The sequence below is a fragment of the Megalobrama amblycephala genome, linkage group LG11 (genome assembly GCF_018812025.1).
Source record: "Megalobrama amblycephala isolate DHTTF-2021 linkage group LG11, ASM1881202v1, whole genome shotgun sequence".
Lineage (NCBI taxonomy): Eukaryota > Metazoa > Chordata > Actinopteri > Cypriniformes > Xenocyprididae > Megalobrama > Megalobrama amblycephala.
Window position 1 is genome coordinate 28279570 of NC_063054.1, and position 18743 is coordinate 28298312.

Consider the following 18743-nt stretch of genomic DNA (forward strand, 5'->3'; position numbering starts at 1 on the left):
AAAATGAGTATTGGAAGTGTTTCAGATATTTCAGTATCGGTATTGAAAAATCACTATTTTTGACCACTACATTGCACTTAGTTTATTATTTCAGATGCCTTTTTAAAAGCCTGCAATTGAAAAATGTATATATTATATATAAAATTTAACCCGCCAAAGTGGCTAGTAGGAGTGACTGGGTTACACGCCACTGCTAAAATCCACCCGCATTTGCTGTGTTGGCGGGTGTTAATGCCCTTGTTTTTATCTAACAAAACAAACTTTGAATGTTGGCTTGACAAAGTCTAGATTTGTCTGTAAGTTTATTCGGTTGTTAAGTCTGACGTCACGCGGCAGCGCTTCCGGTTCCAAACACTCTATCTCATACCACAAGAAAACAACAAATGGTGCTAATATACACACGTAATACTACAAAAAATATATAATTATAACCATTATCTCCATACCAGTATTCCAGATGGCCAGACAATGATTCATCTTTTATAAATCGTTAACATATTAATAACGGTGACACTGTGAGCACGGAGACTGTTGTGTAGACTGTAAGTATTTACAATGTTTAACTTTTTAAAATGATTGATGTTTAATATGAATAAATAGCACTCATAAACGGCCGTCGATGGCATTTGCCAGTGAAACGAGTCGAGGCTAGGACCCGGAAACGGCGTTAGGCGTTAGGATAGGATCCGCTTGTGTGGTATCCTTAGATACCACACGTTTGCATTTAATTAATATATTTCATTGTATTTAGTAAAATAACTTATTCCCATTATTCCTGTGAGTTTTGGCCAATTAACTTGTGAATTGAAACAGAGCCAATTCTGAATTTTGCATAACCCTGCTTGCTGCAATTTCCATATTACTCTTCAGTCCTTATTAACGTCTTTGTTTCTCAATCCAAGGCTTTAGCATTTCTTTTCAAAACGACTGTCAAATTTGGCAGCACTGTCCTTTTTCTCCCTGCCTGGGTGTGTATTCTGCTTCATTGTGCTATAAAAAAGACGTCAATTTGTGGCTGGCTGATCAGTGAGGTCTGGATAACCCCTTGATTCATTCCCACAGCTCTGATTCTGATTATAATAGACTAAATCCCCTCTTCATTCCTGCCATGACAAACCTTTGCACTTGCCAGGCTCCTCACTTGCACTGTAAGCTCTCAGCAGGAATTTTTCACAAGTGGAATCAGTCATAAAAGCTTTGTGATTTGCAGTGACCCAGCGGCGTTTGATGCGATTGCATGAGGATGCTTTGGATGTTTACATGTACTGATGTTCAAATGATGCGCAAGAACTTTTTGTCTAGCTACTAGCAGAATGGAAGCGATTTACAGAGTGATTCTTTGGTATACAGGCGCTGTTCTTTATTTTCTGCCATGTGATACTGAATTTATTAGCATGGTGTTAGTAGTTTGCATTTTGCTTTAACACCCAGTAACATCCACTTGTATTTTATGAATTTTAAAGACAAGTAGGACGATGAAATAACAGCAGCACATTTTGACAGGATGCAATGCATCAAAGAAAGTGATTTCAGTGTCTCTCTTTAATGCAATGTAAAACTGCAGGAGGTGTAATAGAGTTATATGAGCATTTTGATTTCACACAAAACAAATCCATAAATTATTCATGAAATTTTGAAAACACCTCCATGAAAGTTAATACATGAATTTAAATATAGTTTTGGTGCATAAAACGAAACATTTTTAGAAGAAAGATGGTCTCAAAACTACCATTTTATTTCTGTCAGGCTTTCCATCAAATAATAGCACACCACAGAGCTAATTTTTCACTTTTCTGTTCTCGTCTGTTTCATTTGACACTTTTATTCTCAGTAGGTGGGTCACGAAATGCTTTAGAATTGGGTGGTTTCACAACAAGTTTTCACTTTGTATTTTAACAGGTTGGTGACCGTCCCTCATGCCTATAGCTATTCTTATTGATGCCTGCAGTGGGAGAAAATCTTTAACCATGGCGCTGACTTCAACAAATGTGCAAATGAAAAACAACACCCCGATGCAGCTGAAAGAGTGGAAAATCTGCTAACTGCCTTGTAACATTCTGACTTCTTCACATCGTCTATCACTCTGCTGTTGGGCAGGAGGAAGAGGTAGGCAAACAACTTTAAGGGACAAACTGTCATGGGACACTATATTAGACCACAATAGTGTTAGTGCTTTAAGAACCATATGCCACATTTAATTTTGAAGAAACTGAGAGAGCCCACATCCTAGAGAAAAAGATTCATTGCTTCTGTTTGTCCCCAGATACAGTACCTGTCCTGTATGATGAAAAAAGATCATCGCCAAAATCAGATGTGAAATTACTGTGGCAGGGTCAATATTATTGTAGGCTACTGGGGTTGGTTGTGTAGGGGGATTACAGTTAGACCACATAAAGAGACTGATAAGCTCAATGAAGACACCTGCTGGGGCCAGTTGCATAAACTTAGTCACTATATTAAGACTGTGTCTTAAGAACTAGTTTGACCACCTTGCAGTTAACCAAGGGGTAATCAATGTTATTTTTCCATTTCAAATTACACCAATCTACCTTTTTATGTAGCAGACTTTAAAAAATTAGGACCACTCTTCAAGAAAAACATTAGTGTCTTAACTTTTAAGACTAGTCTAAGTGGTTTATGCAACCGGCCCCAGGAGTCAAAATTAAACTTAAGTCAGTTGACAGAGTTTACTGAAGACAAATTTCTCCACACTGTCCTAGGCCGTAGAAAATGAGTAAGAGGATCCAGCCGCGAACTAACTTAGGATACAGGAACACTAGTACTTATAGTCACATGGATAATCATTTGATATCATTTCTACAAGATCTGATAGGTTAACAGTACAGATAATTCTAGCAGCATCCGAACATGGTATTCTGTTCTTTGTGCAAGTGAGACATTATCTTTGACACACTTTGTTCTATATTTGTAAGGATCACAGGTGTGTCATAAATTCAGGAAGGACTCTTCTCATCTGGGACACTGCTGAATTCTACTGGAGACTATTCCTTTGGCATGGTCACATGGGTCAGACTCTCAGTCACTTCTCAGATACCAAAGCATTGCCTGTATCATAAATTGGCCTATCAGAATAGATACACTTGTTTTAAGAAAACTATGATTTCCAATTCATTATAATACAAGATGAGGGATTGTAAATCCACCCCCATCAGTTGGCACAATTTTCTTTCTTTGTTATATCTCTGTCTGTTTTATAGCCTACCCAATGACCTAAACGGTCGTTTGCACCAAATTGAGTTTTGGGTAAAAAACTGACACTTTAAATGTCTCATAGTATTGTCTAAATTGCGTTATGTCTAAAGTTTTGATACATCTATGGTAAAAGTAGTCTATGCACAGTGAAACATTAAAGGGTTAGTTCACCCAAAAATGAAATTTCTGTCATTAATTACTCACCCTCATGTCGTTCCACACTCGTAAGACCTTCGTTCATCTTCGGAACACAAATTAAAATATTTTTTATAAAATCTACTGGCTCAGTGAGGCCTGCATAGACAGCAAGATCATTAACACTTTCAAATGCCCAGAAAGCTACTAAAGACATATTTAAAACAGTTCATGTGACTACAGTGGTTCAACCTTAATGTTATGAAGCGCTGAAAATACTTTTTGTGCACCAAAAAAACTAAATAATTACTTTATTCAACAATATCTAGTGATGGGCGATTTCAAAACACTGCTTCATGAAGCTCCGAAGCTTTACGAATCTTTTGTTTCGAATCAGTGGTTCGGAGCGTGTATCAACTGCCAAAGTTAAGTAATTTCAGTAAACGAAGCTTCGTTACATCATAAACGTTTCGAAATTTCAATGGTTCACGTGACTTTGACAGTCGCTTCATAACATTAAGGTGAACCATTGTAGTCACATGAACTGTTTTAAATAACATTTATTTAAAAATAAATCAATATGTCTTTAGTAACTTTCTGGGCGTTTGAAAGTGTTAATTATCTTGCTGTTAATGCAGGCATCACCGAGACATCGGATTTTATCAAAAATATCTTAATTTGTGTTCCGAAGATGAACGAAGGTCTTACGGGTGTGGAACGAATTTTCATTTTTTGGGTGAACTAACCCTTTAATCATTTTCAAAAACCTATCTGATATAGGCCCTACTTATTTTATGATTAATTTATGATATATGATTAATTTTAAGATATTTTATAATGTTTTAACACTTTTTAAATCTTTTAAATTAAGTTGACAAAAACAGATAAGGTTAGAGGATCTTTGTTTCACAGATTTCGCAAACGCAAATTCGACCCTTTGACCAATAGAAAGCTGCTTTGTTTGAAATCGACCTGTCTGTGACATCGCTATTGACAGACAAAGCTTCTTCTTGTTCTTTCTTTCTTTCTTTTTTTTTTGCCCGCAAAATTTCGCTAATGTGACCGGACCTTTTATATTTACTACATTTCACGGGCCTAATACGAATTAGTCTTGTTGACGTGTGTGTATTCTTGTGATCATCATTTTTTAAAACGGACCCCCCTGAAAGCCATTGTATGTCACACTTGGGCTATTTAAAAAATAATAAATGATAGAAATAACAAAAGGTGGAATGCGTGAATCTCGAAGACTTTCATATCTACTTGCTGACTTGCTGATGTCATTTTCTATCATTGCTCTATCTGAGTTCGGTCAGAGCGAGAAGGCACAATTTGCGCACACTCAAAAGAGCACACACCACAGCAAAGCTCGCGGAGCAGTGGGGAAAACACGAGATAGGTTGGTGGTGATGAACACAGACCGACGCTGGCTGAGCTCTATTGTATCTCAATAGCGTCACATCACCTCGAGCGCTGCGCGTGGACTGTCCTCGCTGCAGTAATCGCTGCGCCTCTCCTTTCACCCCAAAGAAACCTCACCGCAGCTGTCAGCAGATTAGTGAGCACTTCCATCGCGTTTACCTTTTACAGTCGCCCGAAGCAGGAAACGTCAGACCTCCTTTTGGCTCTCCTATTCGGTAAGCCCATCTATTACTCTGTGTTTTGGCTGGAATAAGAAACCTTTAGAAAGTCGTTATGGATTAACGTGACGATGGTTGAGCTGGCTCATCTAGGCTACCTGCAAGCATTGCAATGCATTGATTCCTCACAGAGGATGTAATGTGCATGGTTATGATATTTCAGAATACTTTCTCATAACTCCTCACCCTGTAAACCACTTTCTTATATGTTATATATTATAAGATTATTATATTATAACATTTATATGCATCATTGTCTGTTGATTTTACAAATGCCATGAGGTACAACAACCAAAGGAGGACCAGAGGACACAGTAGTAAAGTTGAGGTCAAAAATGTGAGCTTGCTATGTCAAATAAATGGTCATTGGTTGACATTGGCCCCAGGTGTACACGTCTGAAACAGCTGTGTGTCATAGCTTTCTAGGGCTTGGTGTGAAATGTATTTGTCCGCACAGGGTGGTGCATATAATTTGTTTTGCATGCATTTTGACAGATTAGGTAGTCAAAAATCTCAAAAGAATGTGAACTGGATTCATTTCGGAATTATTTTCTAAGTTTGAACCAACCTCAAAGGATTCTAAAAGGATGAAATAAGAACAAAATGCAATCCATTTCTTATTCTTATGTTAGTTGTGTCATCTTTATCAGAACTCTGCTTGTATTGTATAGCGTTTTTCTTCTGGACTGTTAGAGAAAACCCAAAGCCAATTCTGAAAATTCATTTTAAATTAATTTTTTTATGTCCTGCAGGGCAGTTTATCCTTTTGGTAATCATAATTGTCCTATAGGCTACTATTTGTTCTAAAATATCAAGTTTTTGTTTTGTGTTGTGATGGATTCCCATTGACGTGACTTAGGCTAGATTTGATTCCAAATTCCAACAAGATTACTTTAGGATTTTTGGACTGGGGGGATGTCATATTGTTGTGTTGTTGTTGCTATTTTTATAGTTCAGTTTTAAAAAACGACTTTCCTCATTACTAATACAGCTACTTATACACTGCAGGATCAATGCAGCTATAATGTACAAGAGCAGAAATAAGAGCATAGTGAAATTCTAAGCATGTATTTTCTATAATCAACCACCCATAATTTTACAGTCTCAAGGTCATGCTGTAAAATAATGAATTAATCTAAATGTTTGTTATATAATGTGACTTTCCGAAAAAGCTGGATGTGCTAAATCACTTGGCTAGCTAAATTCACATGTGACATAATCTGTCAGGCTTGTGTGGATGTGAACACATTTGTGATGAGTCGACTCAGGGTTTAAAAACGCCTTTTGATCTCTGGACAGGGCTCAGTTTGCATAGTCATCATAACGCCTGCTAGTCAGTTCTTAGGTGACACGAGTGCTTGTACAACATAACAGCATCGTTGTGTTGATCATTCATAACACAGCGTTTTCTGTGGTACAAACATAAGATGAGCTCAACATATACACAGCACTATTTTAAATCAGATCAGAATATGGCTTGTGTTCTACCTCGTTGCTACTACTTTGAATGCACCGCTGCTATAGCCTTTGTGTTTAATCTATCTGCATTACAGCAGTGTCGCGTGAAAAGGCAAAATCATTTTAAAAGATCGATTCAACCTGCGCGTTATAGTCACAGAGGACAGAGTATTCTCTCTGGTCTCCTGTTGCAGCAGAAATAGCACTGATGCAGCCTAAATTGAAAATGGACTGGACTATTGCTTTTTAGGTAGACAGGCTCTTCGGTTCCTTTTATAGCCTGCAGTGACCAATTCTTTTGAACAGCATCAGTAGATCAGAGCTTCATGTACAGATGGACCTTACTGTTCAGAATTCACCTATAATGATGCAACAAGTAGCAATATCTCATTTTTGCATCTTCTTATTTACACTGGGCAAATTAAATGCTAAAAGTTGAAATTGGTCTTTAAAGCTTTTGAAACTGACGTGAGTCTAGTTTTGACAATTTTTACAACCCTGAGACAAAAGATTCTCATGCCTGCTCATAAAAGTAGTCGCTAGAGTGCTCTTAAAAAGATTTAACAGTAGGATTTGGAAATTATGACTGTATTTGCAGTTTCTGTAGATATTTGTACAGAATCGTTGTGCCACATGGAAACAACCCTCTGGAGAGTTTATGGAAAGTAACTGCAAATTTAAACTGCTTAGACTGGTGGGTGTCTAAATTTAAAGGGATAGTTCACCCATGAATGAATATTCTTTCATCATTTACTCACCTTCATGTTGTTCTATCACTTTCTTTATTCGGAGAAACATAAAAAGAAGATATTTTAAAAAATGTTAGTAATCAAACAATGTATGACCCCCCCCCCTCCCCACACACACAAAATATCTTTTTTTTTGTTGCTCAGAAAAAAGACAAAATTATACAGGTTTGGAATAACAAGAGAGTGAGTAAAAGATCGAATTTGCAATTTTGGGTGAACCATCTCTTTAGACAAACCATCCAACCAATAATGAACGTTCTGTCATCATTTGCCCATGTCATTTCAAAACCATATGACTTTTTCTTTCATGAAGCTGCTCTTTTCTATACAGCGAAAATGGATGGTGACCAGGGGCTGTAAAACTTCAAAAAGGACAAACCCATATGATAGATTTGTGTGCGACTGAAATTTCAGAAGAAAGTCATATGATGTTCACAATCACATGACATCAGGGTGAGTAAATGATGATTGAATTTTCATTTGCAAGTAAACTATTCCATACTTAAATGGCAGAAATATTGTAAATCTTTGAAATTAGGAGAACAAAAGATTTTCACCATTCCTACCGACCAATTATTGTATCATTGGCTTGACAGAAATCATATAAATCTTTAACAATGAAGGGATCAGCTGGAGGAGGATTCAATTAGGAATGATGCTGATCATCTAATTAGTTTGAAATCATAAATCACTCTCACAAAGAGGGAACGAGCTATACGACGATGCATTATCGCTGATTCATAGTCAGTTTCGGGGGCAGCTGTTTTTAGCACTCTGAATTTGCTGTGCTGTGGTTTTACTCATGGGTGGATCCCTCATAAAGAATGGTATTCCCCAAGGAAACAGGGTCTCCAGTGCACTCTGCAGATCAGGGAGGGTTACGCTCCTGCCATTAAAAGCTCACGGCTCTCAATCTGATGCAAGGGTTAGTGGCCTCATTTTCACCATGTATAAAATGTAGTTTTCTACATCCATGTCTTTAGAGAACAGTCAAGATGTATGTCCTTAACTCAGCCACTTGCTTGACAAAAAAATGCTGTTGTGTGGGAAACTAAATTAGCGCTCATTATCGTCAGCATCGTTGCTCGTTTGTCAGTCCCAGACTGAAAATTAATTGTAATGAACTTTGAAGTGCAATGTTCTCATCTAGTATTTACGTGAGCCTCGATGAGAGTGATGAAAGCTCATCTCTGTGATTTAGTATTGGTGTACAAATTAAAAAGCAGCAGAATTACTCAGCATTTCATCCGCAGCACTGCTACCCTGCTTTCTGTCTCTCTCTGTATGTCCCTCTGTGCTTTCATCGTATCCAATATTAATGTAACAGAAGGATCGGCTTTTTCGATTTGCAGAAAAAAACCCTGTAAATGTCACATTGAAGCTTATAGGATGTGATGACCTTTTGGTAATTATGTGAATGATGCTTTGTTTAATTATCCCATTTCCCTGACAGTAACGCACACACTGTGTGTGACAGTCATCTAGGGGAAAAGGCTGCGGGATAAATCATACGGCCTGGTTTCACAGATTGGGTTTAGGTTAAGCCAGGATTAGGCCTTAGTTCAGTTAGGACATTTAAGTAACTTTTTAAAATGTGCCTTAGAAAAAACATTACTGGTGTGCATTTTGAGAAAAAAACAATGGCACCGAGATATGTCAGTACAGGTTGAAAAAGCTCAAACATGCATTTTAGTCGGGGACTAGATTTAGGCCTTGTCTGTGAAACCGGACATACACGTCCTCCAAAGGCACAGGCAAATTTGTAATAATAATTATAAGCTGAAATAAGGGATTTCTTATGAAGATGCTCTCATCCTTAGTGAGATATTATGTACACAGACAATACTGTTCTGGAACTTTCTTTTTCTTATTTTCTCTGTGCTAAGAGTATGAACACCTTCAAATTATAGAACATCACATTTTACAGGATATTTCAAGGAAAAAAATCTGCATATAAGCAAAGGTGCAGCACTAACTCTTACAGAGCTCAAACTTTATTAATTAAAAAAAAAACCAAACAAACAAAAAAAAAAACCAAGCAACAGAAGCATTTTCACTGATGGTCTCAGACGTTTGGTCAGAGTGTGTTTGTCCCAATGATTTAAGCCTTCTTTAAATGTATTCAGCCAGCATGAAATGATATAATCCACAATGACTCACTCAAGCCATCATATTTATTCAACTGCACGGCTTGCATAGTCTTATTTTAGCCATGATAATAATTATGAAATGAGTATTTCCACCCTTGTACACTTTGGTATATTAGTGTGTGCGCTTAGCAAAATGACTTAAAATCCCATTTTCTCAAATTCAATTTGTATAGTACTATATATATATATATATATATATATATATATATATATATATATATATATATATATATACAGTACAGTCCAAAAGTTTGGAACCACTAAGATTTTTAATGTTTTTAAAAGAAGTTTCGTCTGCTCACCAAGGCTACATTTATTTAATTAAAAATACAGTAAAAAACAGTAATATTGTGAAATATTATTACAATTTAAAATAACTGTTTTCTATTTGAATATATTTCACATAGTAATTTATTCCTGTGATGGCAAAGCTGAATTTTCAGCATCATTACTCCAGTCTTCAGTGTCACATGATCCTTCAGAAATCATTCTAATATGCTGATCTGCTGCTCAAGAAACATTTAATGTGTACAATTGTACAAAATATTTGTGTACAATATTTTTTTTCAGGATTATTTGATGAATAGAAAGTTCAAAAGAACAGTGTTTATCTGAAATCTAATCTTTTGTAACATTATAAATGTTTTTACTGCCACTTTTGATTGATTTAATGCATCCTTGCTGAATAAAAGTATTAATTTCTTTAATTTCTTTTAAAAAAAATAAAAATAAAAATTCTTACTGACCCCAAACTTTTGAACGGTAGTGTATAATGATACAGAAGCTTTGTATTTCAGATAAATGCTGTTCTTTCTGAACTTTCTATTCATCAAGGAATCCTGAAAAAAAAGTACACAACTGTTTTCAACATTGAAAATAATCATAAATGTTTATTGAGCAGCAAATCAGCATATTAGAATGATTTCTGAAGGATCATGTGACACTGAAGACTGGAGTAACGATGCTGAAAATTCAGCTTTGCATCACAGGAATAAATTACTTTGTCAAATATATTTAAATAGTACACAGTTATTTTAAATTGTAATAATATTTCACAATATTACTGTTTTTTTAATTAAATAAATGTAGCCTTGGTGAGCAGACGAAACTTCTTTTAAAAACATTAAAAATCTTAGTGGTTCCAAACTTTTGGACTGTACTGTATATATATATATATATATATATATATTCTAAAGCAGTTATACAAAGAATTGTGCCCCAGTGAGCAAGCCAAAGGCAACAATGGCAAGGAAAGTCTTCATAGGATGTTTAAAATGAAGAAAAGCTTGAAAAGGCCACCTCCTTGATCTAGCACTTATTTAAACAAATTTATGGTCCATTCTATGAAACGTGCCTTTTAAGTTTGATTTTAAAGGTTATTATGAAGATGATTTTCTCTGAATTTTGTATGGTTTTAAACATTCGCAAGTAATGTGAAGCGTTTATAGTTACAAAATCTGTGTTTCAAATAAATGCTTTTCTTTTGCAATTTCTATTCATCAAGAAAACCTGAAAAAAGTATCACACAAAAATATTAAGCAGCACAACTGTTTTCAACATTGATAATATGACATGTTTATTGAGCACCAAATCAGCATATTAGAATGAGTTCTGAAGGATCATGTGACACTAAAGACTAGAAAATTCATCTTACATTACATACTATCTCAGAGTAATACTGTATTTGAACAAATAAATGCAGCCTTGGTGAGCATAAGAGACTTCTTTCATCTTACCAAATCTTACTAACCCCTAAAAGTTTGAATTCTGGACATAAATGGCCTTTTTGTAGAACAAAGTTTATACAGTTTCTGCAGTTAAACTGGATTACAGCTCCAGGCAAAGTGAGATCATTGCCATTTTATATTTGTGTTCCTTGCAGACACCATGGGGAAACAGAACAGCAAGCTGACCCCTGAGGTAATGGAGGACCTGGTGAAGAACACAGAATTTAACGAACACGAACTCAAACAGTGGTACAAAGGCTTCCTGAAGGATTGCCCAAGTGGCCGACTCAACCTGGATGAGTTCCAGCAGCTGTATGTTAAGGTAGAGACCCTAGTCGCTCTGTGATACATTTCTCTACATGTGCTGGCTTTTTGTTGGTCTTGCTCCAGACTGAAGAGGTCATTGAGGAGTGCATCAGAGGCACCATGTGATTTACAAGCGACTGGAAGAGCCCTCTGAGTCATTTAGTTGGATAGTCTGATGTATAACTGGCACCAAACTCAATTCAGATCTCCAGGGCTACGCTATTCATATGACTGGATTCTTTATGGAATGTCAAGCACAAATAGTTGTTGATGTGGCATGTTTTACTCTCTTTAGTAGTTTAGTCATTTAGATTTATGAGGTATTTCAGTTTTGACTTCTTGGCAAGGAAACATTTTGCTGCACATAACACAGGAGTGTATCTATTGTACAACCTTGCAGCTCCAATTATAACATGTCACAACCTGCTGCTTAATATGAATATGAATTATGTAAAGACATTATGCAAGATCGTTTACATCATCTACTATCAGCCAGAGTAAATAACCTCACTTCTTCTCAGAAACCACAATGCTTTGAATTGGCTCGAAATGAAAAGAAAGAATGGAAACCTGCTGTAGGCCAAGCCATTTAGTGATCAGGGTTAGCGGTTTTCAGCAAAATGATATCAGTGAGAGAGTTTTATTAAAATCCAAGTGAGAGGAAATGGATGACCTCGCATTAGCAGGGTGCTGAGTTCCTGTGGACTGAATGATTGTTTGCATGTGAGTGTGTGTGGTTCAGCACAGGTATACCCTATGTTTTGGGGTCAAAATGTCCCTACAAAGATGGCAATATCCAAAATCCTTTCTTTGTGGGGACATTTTTTGGTCCCCATAAGGAAAACAGCTTATAAATCATACAAATTGCTGTTTTTTTGAAAATCTAAAAATGCTGAAAGTTTTCTGTGATGGGTATCATCATCAGCTTGCTTAAAGGATTAGTCCACTTTTAAATACACTTTTCCTGATAAATTTACTCACCCCCATGTCTTCCAAGATGTTGATGTCTTTCTTTCGTCAGTCGAAAAGAAATGAAGGTTTTTGAGGATTATTCTCCTTACAGTGGATTTCAATGGCTACCAACAGGTTGAAGGTCAAAATTACAGTTTCAATGCAGCTTCAAGGGCTTTAAACGATACCAGAGGAGTAATAAGGGTCTTATCTAGCGAATCGATCGGTCATTTTCGAAAAAAATACTACCGTTTATGCTTTATAAACAAAATATCGCCTTGAACGTACTTTCCACTTCCGCATTCTTCATAACGCTTACGCTGAATGTTCTACGCCTTCCCTATTCAAGTTATGGAAAAAAACGAAACTGGCGCCGCGTTCGTTCCGTAAGTAGAATAGGGAAGGCGTAGGACATTTAGCGTAAGCGTTATGAAGAATGCGGAAGTGGAAAGTATGATATTTTGTTTATAAAGCATAAACGGTTGTATTTTTTTCGAAAATGACCGATCGATTCGCTAGATAAGACCCTTATTACTCATCTGGTATCGTTTAAAGCCCTTGAATCTGCACTGAAACTGTAATTTTGACCTTCAATCTGTTGGTAGCCATTGAAATCCACTGTAAGGAGAAAAATCCTGGAATGTTTTCCTCAAAAACCTTCATTTCTTTTCGACTGACGAAAGAAAGACATGAACATCTTGGATGACATGGGGGTGAGTAAATTTATCAGGAAAAGTGTATTTAAAAGTGGACTAATCCTTTAATTCAGTGGTGAATCATCTTAATTACTTTTTGAACCACGGTACAAAACAAATGCTTCTCGGATTAATTGTAAAGTTTGACAATCATACAATGAAAGTTTATAATTTGAACGTGCTTTAGGTACTGTTAGTTTAAACATGCAAGCGATTTTAAACCATTTGAGCGCACAAAGACGCAAAAGAGAACTCAATTCTGAACGCGCACACACACAAGATTATCAAAATGCACATAAAACATTGACTAAACAAAATTGTTTATGGCTTAGGTTAACTAAACAATTGAGAAAGAAAACCGGATGTGTAACAATATTTTGGATCTGCTCATTCAGCTTTAAAGTGACAGCAGCATAATATTCCTGCTGCTTTCTGTGTCATGAATGATAATCAAACTAAAAAGACAAAGAGAAGAATCACTTTTGCATTTAACACAGATGCAGAAATAAGATTATGCAGTGTTATTTTACATTTGATTATTCAATTTCTGTACCTGAATACTGTTAGACTTACCTGAAAAATATAAAACACTATATTTCATTTGTATCTTTGTTCTATTATATTATCTATGCTTGTAATTTGTTCATTATTTTCTATGCGTATTCACTCACCTACAAAATCACCCCAATCATCATAGAATGATTTTTTTTTTCAAATAGAATTATTCAAGTCATCCTGTGACTTGATATCACAGAAAAACAAAATATCACAATGTCAGTTTTTTCCAATAACGTTCAGCCCTTATTTAAAGTATCTCGGTACCAATATAATTTTTCTATAGATGTAGAGGCAATAATTTAAGCTCCTCTATATGGTACAGAGGCAATAATATGTGCCCAGAAATTAGCATGCTGTGTATGGACCAAGCTTCCAGGTTTTTGTGGAAGCCATATGGTTGCTAAATTTAGCATCTTTTTTTTTTTTTTCAATGATTCATTCTTCTTCAATAATAGGTTGCCAGACTAGACTGGGGATGAGATCAGTCCTATGGACAAATGAATCATTCTCTGAACTCTGTTATCTACAGACATTTGATACAGTTTGTAATCGTCTTTGGGGTTAGATGGTGTGGATTGCATAAATCCGTCGATTGCTAAGTAGTGCAGCCTAAACAATAGACATACAGGAGAAGTTATGAACTGGAATAAAATTATGTGGTCATATCTGTTGCTACGGGTTAAAGTATAGAAAACCACCAGCCAGTTTGCAGGTAAAACAAGCATCAAAGGGTGTCCCGATATGGGAGTGACCTGATATATGAACATTTAATAATTGTGCCTTTTGTGTTTATAAAACTCTTTTGAATACTTAATTCTGATTGGACAATAGTTGTATTGAGTGGTCAGAAGGAAAAGGATCCAGTATGAGACACAAAGAGCTGGATGAGAGGAAGCTGAATTGCAAATAATAATAATAAAAAAAAAAAATAAAAAAAAATTTGGACTGTACTATATATATATAGTACAGTCCAAAAGTTTGGAACCACTAAGATTTTTAATGTTTTTAAAAGAAGTTTCGTCTGCTCACAAGGCTACATTTATTTAATTAAAAATACAGTAAAAAACAGTAATATTGTGAAATATTATTACAATTTAAAATAACTGTGTACTATTTAAATATATTTGACAAAGTAATTTATTCCTGTGATGCAAAGCTGAATTTTCAGCATCGTTACTCCAGTCTTCAGTGTCACATGATCCTTCAGAAATCATTCTAATATGCTGATTTGCTGCTCAATAAACATTTATGATTATTTTCAATGTTGAAAACAGTTGTGTACTTTTTTTTTTTTCAGGATTCCTTGATGAATAGAAAGTTCAGAAAGAACAGCATTTATCTGAAATACAAAGCTTCTGTAGCATTATACACTACCGTTCAAAAGTTTGGGGTCAGTAAGAATTTTTATTTTTATTTTTTTGAAAAGAAATTAAAGAAATTAATACTTTTATTCAGCAAGGATGCATTAAATCAATCAAAAGTGGCAGTAAAGACATTTATAATGTTACAAAAGATTAGATTTCAGATAAACACTGTTCTTTTGAACTTTCTATTCATCAAATAATCCTGAAAAAAAATATTGTACACAAATATTTTGTACAATTGTACACATTAAATGTTTCTTGAGCAGCAGATCAGCATATTAGAATGATTTCTGAAGGATCATGTGACAATGAAGACTGGTGTAATGATGCTGAAAATTCAGCTTTGCCATCACAGGAATAAATTACTTTGTGATATATATATTATATATATAATATATTCAAATAGAAAACAGTTATTTTAAATTGTAATAATATTTCACAATATTACTGTTGTTTACTGTATTTTTAATTAAATAAATGTAGCCTTGGTGAGCAGACGAAACTTCTTTTAAAAACATTAAAAATCTTAGTGGTTCCAATATATATATATATATATATATATATATATATATATATATATATATATATATATATATTCTTATATATAGTCTTCATTGTCACATGATCCTTCAGAAATCAATCTAATAGACTGATTTGCTGCTCAAGAAACATTTCTTATTGTTATTATCAATGCTGAAAACAGATGTTCTGGACAGGTTTGCTGGGTTTGAACAGCTGACTGTACTTCATTCCTTATGTTTAACAATCTAAACAATGGAATAGAACATGGTGTCATGAAAATGGCTGGCTATTTAAAGAGACAATATGTGGCAAAGTTCCCATTTCTATTTATAGCATTTACTCAATACCTCAGTGCATATCGTTTCATACTCTAACAGTGCCACACTAACTGTACATGGGAAATTATTAACCCTGCAGCTGAACGCTGTGAAACGCCTCTTTGATTAATCTGCCAATAGTATCCAAAGGTGATGGCTGTACATGGTGTCAGTAAAGTGATCCCTGTGTCTCCTGGGGTTTGATTGTTTGCTGCGGTTTCAGATGTTAATACTATGAATACAGTGATGAGGTGCTGTGTAATGGACTTTAGGTTGGTGCTGAATGAAGCACTTGAATGGCGCATGTTCAGATCTAATTTGCAGTTGAAAAGATGACATACACAGTGATGTGGTGGTTGGTTGGACACAAAAATTTGACAGTAAATGTTTTGAGTAGAAGTGGGATGGGGGTATGCAAGGGACATTAGCTTTACCAGAGGATTCCAACGTGCTCCTGTTTGACAGCAGTTTGTTACATCACCCTCAGCTCAGACCTTGATCGTGTGGCCAAACGGAGGGCTGTGGTGGATCGAACATCAGCCCAGATCTGATCTCACAGCACATGAATGTGGATTGACAGGGTGATGTGTGGTTTGCGGCCCTGGTGTGGCATAGACAGTGATGTGGCTGGACATCTTAACGTTAAATACTGGGCAAATATGAAGATTTCTTTCTTTCATTTGATGGATGAAAATGTGAAGGTTTCTTTATCACTTGAATGTGTTAATCTTTTTTATAAACTTTTAATCCCAGTCTACTATCTTATATGCTATAATATCTTACCTATATGCTAGTGTAAAGATAAGGTTCCATTTGTTAACATGAACTAACAATGAAAAATGCTTCTAAAGCATTTATTAATCTTAGTTAATGTACATTTCAACATTTACTAATAAATTTTTTTTAAATCAAAATTTTGTCTTTTAGTATTATTTAAAGGGATAGTTCACCCAAAAATGAAAATTTGATGTTTATCTGCTTACCCCAGAGCATCCAAGATGTAGGTGTCTTTGTTTCTTCAGTAGAACACAAATGATGATTTTTAACTGCAACCGCTGCCGTCTGTCAGTGGTATAATGCAAGTCAGCGGGAACTTGGACTATAAGAGTAAATAAAACACGACAGACAATTCCAAATTAAACCCTGCGGCTCGTGACGACACATTGATGTCTTAAGACACGAAACGATCGGTTTGTGTGAGAAACAGAACAGTATTTATATCATTTTTTACCTCTAATACACCACTATGTCCAACGGCATTCATCACTCGATTCGTGAGGTCTGATCGCGCTCTGACAGCAGCAGTGATGTCTCGCTCTCATTGAAGTATATGCGCGAGACATCACTGCCGTTGTCAGAGCGCGCAGGGTTTAATTTGGATTTGTCTGTCGTGTTTTATTTACTCTTATAGTCCAAGTTCCCGCTGACTTGCATTATACCACTGACAGACGGCAGCGGTTGCAGTTAAAAATCATCATTTGTGTTCTACTGAAGAAACAAAGACACCTACATCTTGGATGCGCTGGGGGTAAGCAGATAAACATCAAATTTTCATTTTTGGGTGAACTATCCCTTTAATAGACCATGAACTAACAATGAACGTTTGTATTTCTCTTAACTAACATTAGCAAAGATTATTGTTAGTTAATGGTAATTAAAGGGTTAGTTCACCCAAGACATTTAATGGAGATTTTAAGTTATTTTATGGTTGTCTTTGCCCCTTTCCATCGATCAAACACAGTCAAACACACACACATGAAAACACACACTGCCTTATGCAAACTGGCGCAATATTGAAGTTGACTCCAATTGTAGTCACTACCAGCAGATTTTCTAAAATTAGCAAATGATCTTATGCACTTTCATTTCCCATGCTGAGCATGAAAAACATGGATAGGCTTTTTGAACCTGTTTTCCTTTGCACTTGTTTTATATGTACAGAGAGATCAGAAAAATCAAAGCAGGCTTCTGGAGTTTCTATTGCTTAATTTATAACACAATGAAGACATCACTTTAAATAGGATGTTACTTTAACTGTGTCATGGGAATTTTTCATTCCTCCTTGTGATTAATTAGATTATCTGTCCAATGTAGACTCGGATACTGAGTTCAGAAAATTCATTCATGAGGTCATGGCTACATACCAGAACAAGAGGAAATTTGGCTTTTTATTATGGCATCACCAGTGCTTTTCTGTGATAGATGTTTGAAGAATGTGGGCTGACTCATGGTTTTTGCTGCAAAATCAGATTACATGCAGTAACAAAGTGAAATCATCCAAAAGGATCCTATGTCAATTGAGATGTAGCAGGTGAGGCTGAACAACAGTTCATGTGTGTTTAAGTACAGTAGCAGACGGGTGGAATCGTCCCTTGTGTCGGGATGCAGTAATGAATGACCTACGTACTCTGGATTTATTGAAGTATCCATTTTGCTTAATGATAGCTTTGTGGAGAAGATGGAGGATCTTAGTGTCACACAAGGTTGTCTTTTTGAAGGAGACAAATTGCCTCCCTGCGATCAATAGGACGCCATCTTATTCCCCATCCACAGATCTTGTAAGACGACCTATCAGGGGTAACAAGCCTTATAATATAAAGTTCCATTTTTAATATTTCTTGAATCATTCTCACAAAGCCTTGTTTTTGATAAGACATTTCATTTAGTCTATCAGTTCATTTGCATTTATACACACTGATGTATTTAATAATGACAATAATCATAATAAAAAAAATAAAAAAAAACTTTTTTAAAGAATATTTGTTAGAGCAATCATAAGCTTTAATAATAGTGGATTAGTTTAGCTTCATTTTAGATAATGACAGTGTACTTAATTTTGCAGAATGAACATAATAGTGATGCTCTTGAGTCATTGGATTGTCCGAAAACTTAGGCAGTTGACTTGTGCCTCGCTACCTTATCAGGCAGTGACTTTGTAGGCAGTGTTTGCTCATGAAG

At 35.6% G+C, this 18743-nt stretch overlaps 1 protein-coding gene across 3 annotated transcripts in view; it reads left to right on the plus strand.

The window, feature by feature from the left end:
* Positions 1–2087: 2087 nt before the first annotated feature.
* The window catches only part of vsnl1a (visinin-like 1a), a 33995-nt gene continuing 17339 nt past the window's right edge, over positions 2088–18743 (plus strand). Inside the window, exons 1-3 of one of the 3 annotated variants that reach the window (XM_048207207.1) lie at positions 4647–4985; positions 7527–7648; positions 11228–11394. In XM_048207207.1, coding sequence (XP_048063164.1) covers positions 11233–11394 — 162 coding nt within the window. In that variant the 5' untranslated portion in view covers positions 4647–4985; positions 7527–7648; positions 11228–11232. Of the gene's footprint in view, positions 2107–4646; positions 4986–7526; positions 7649–11227; positions 11395–18743 lie in introns of those variants that run through there. The other 2 variants (XM_048207208.1, XM_048207206.1) reach the window with 2 other exon arrangements.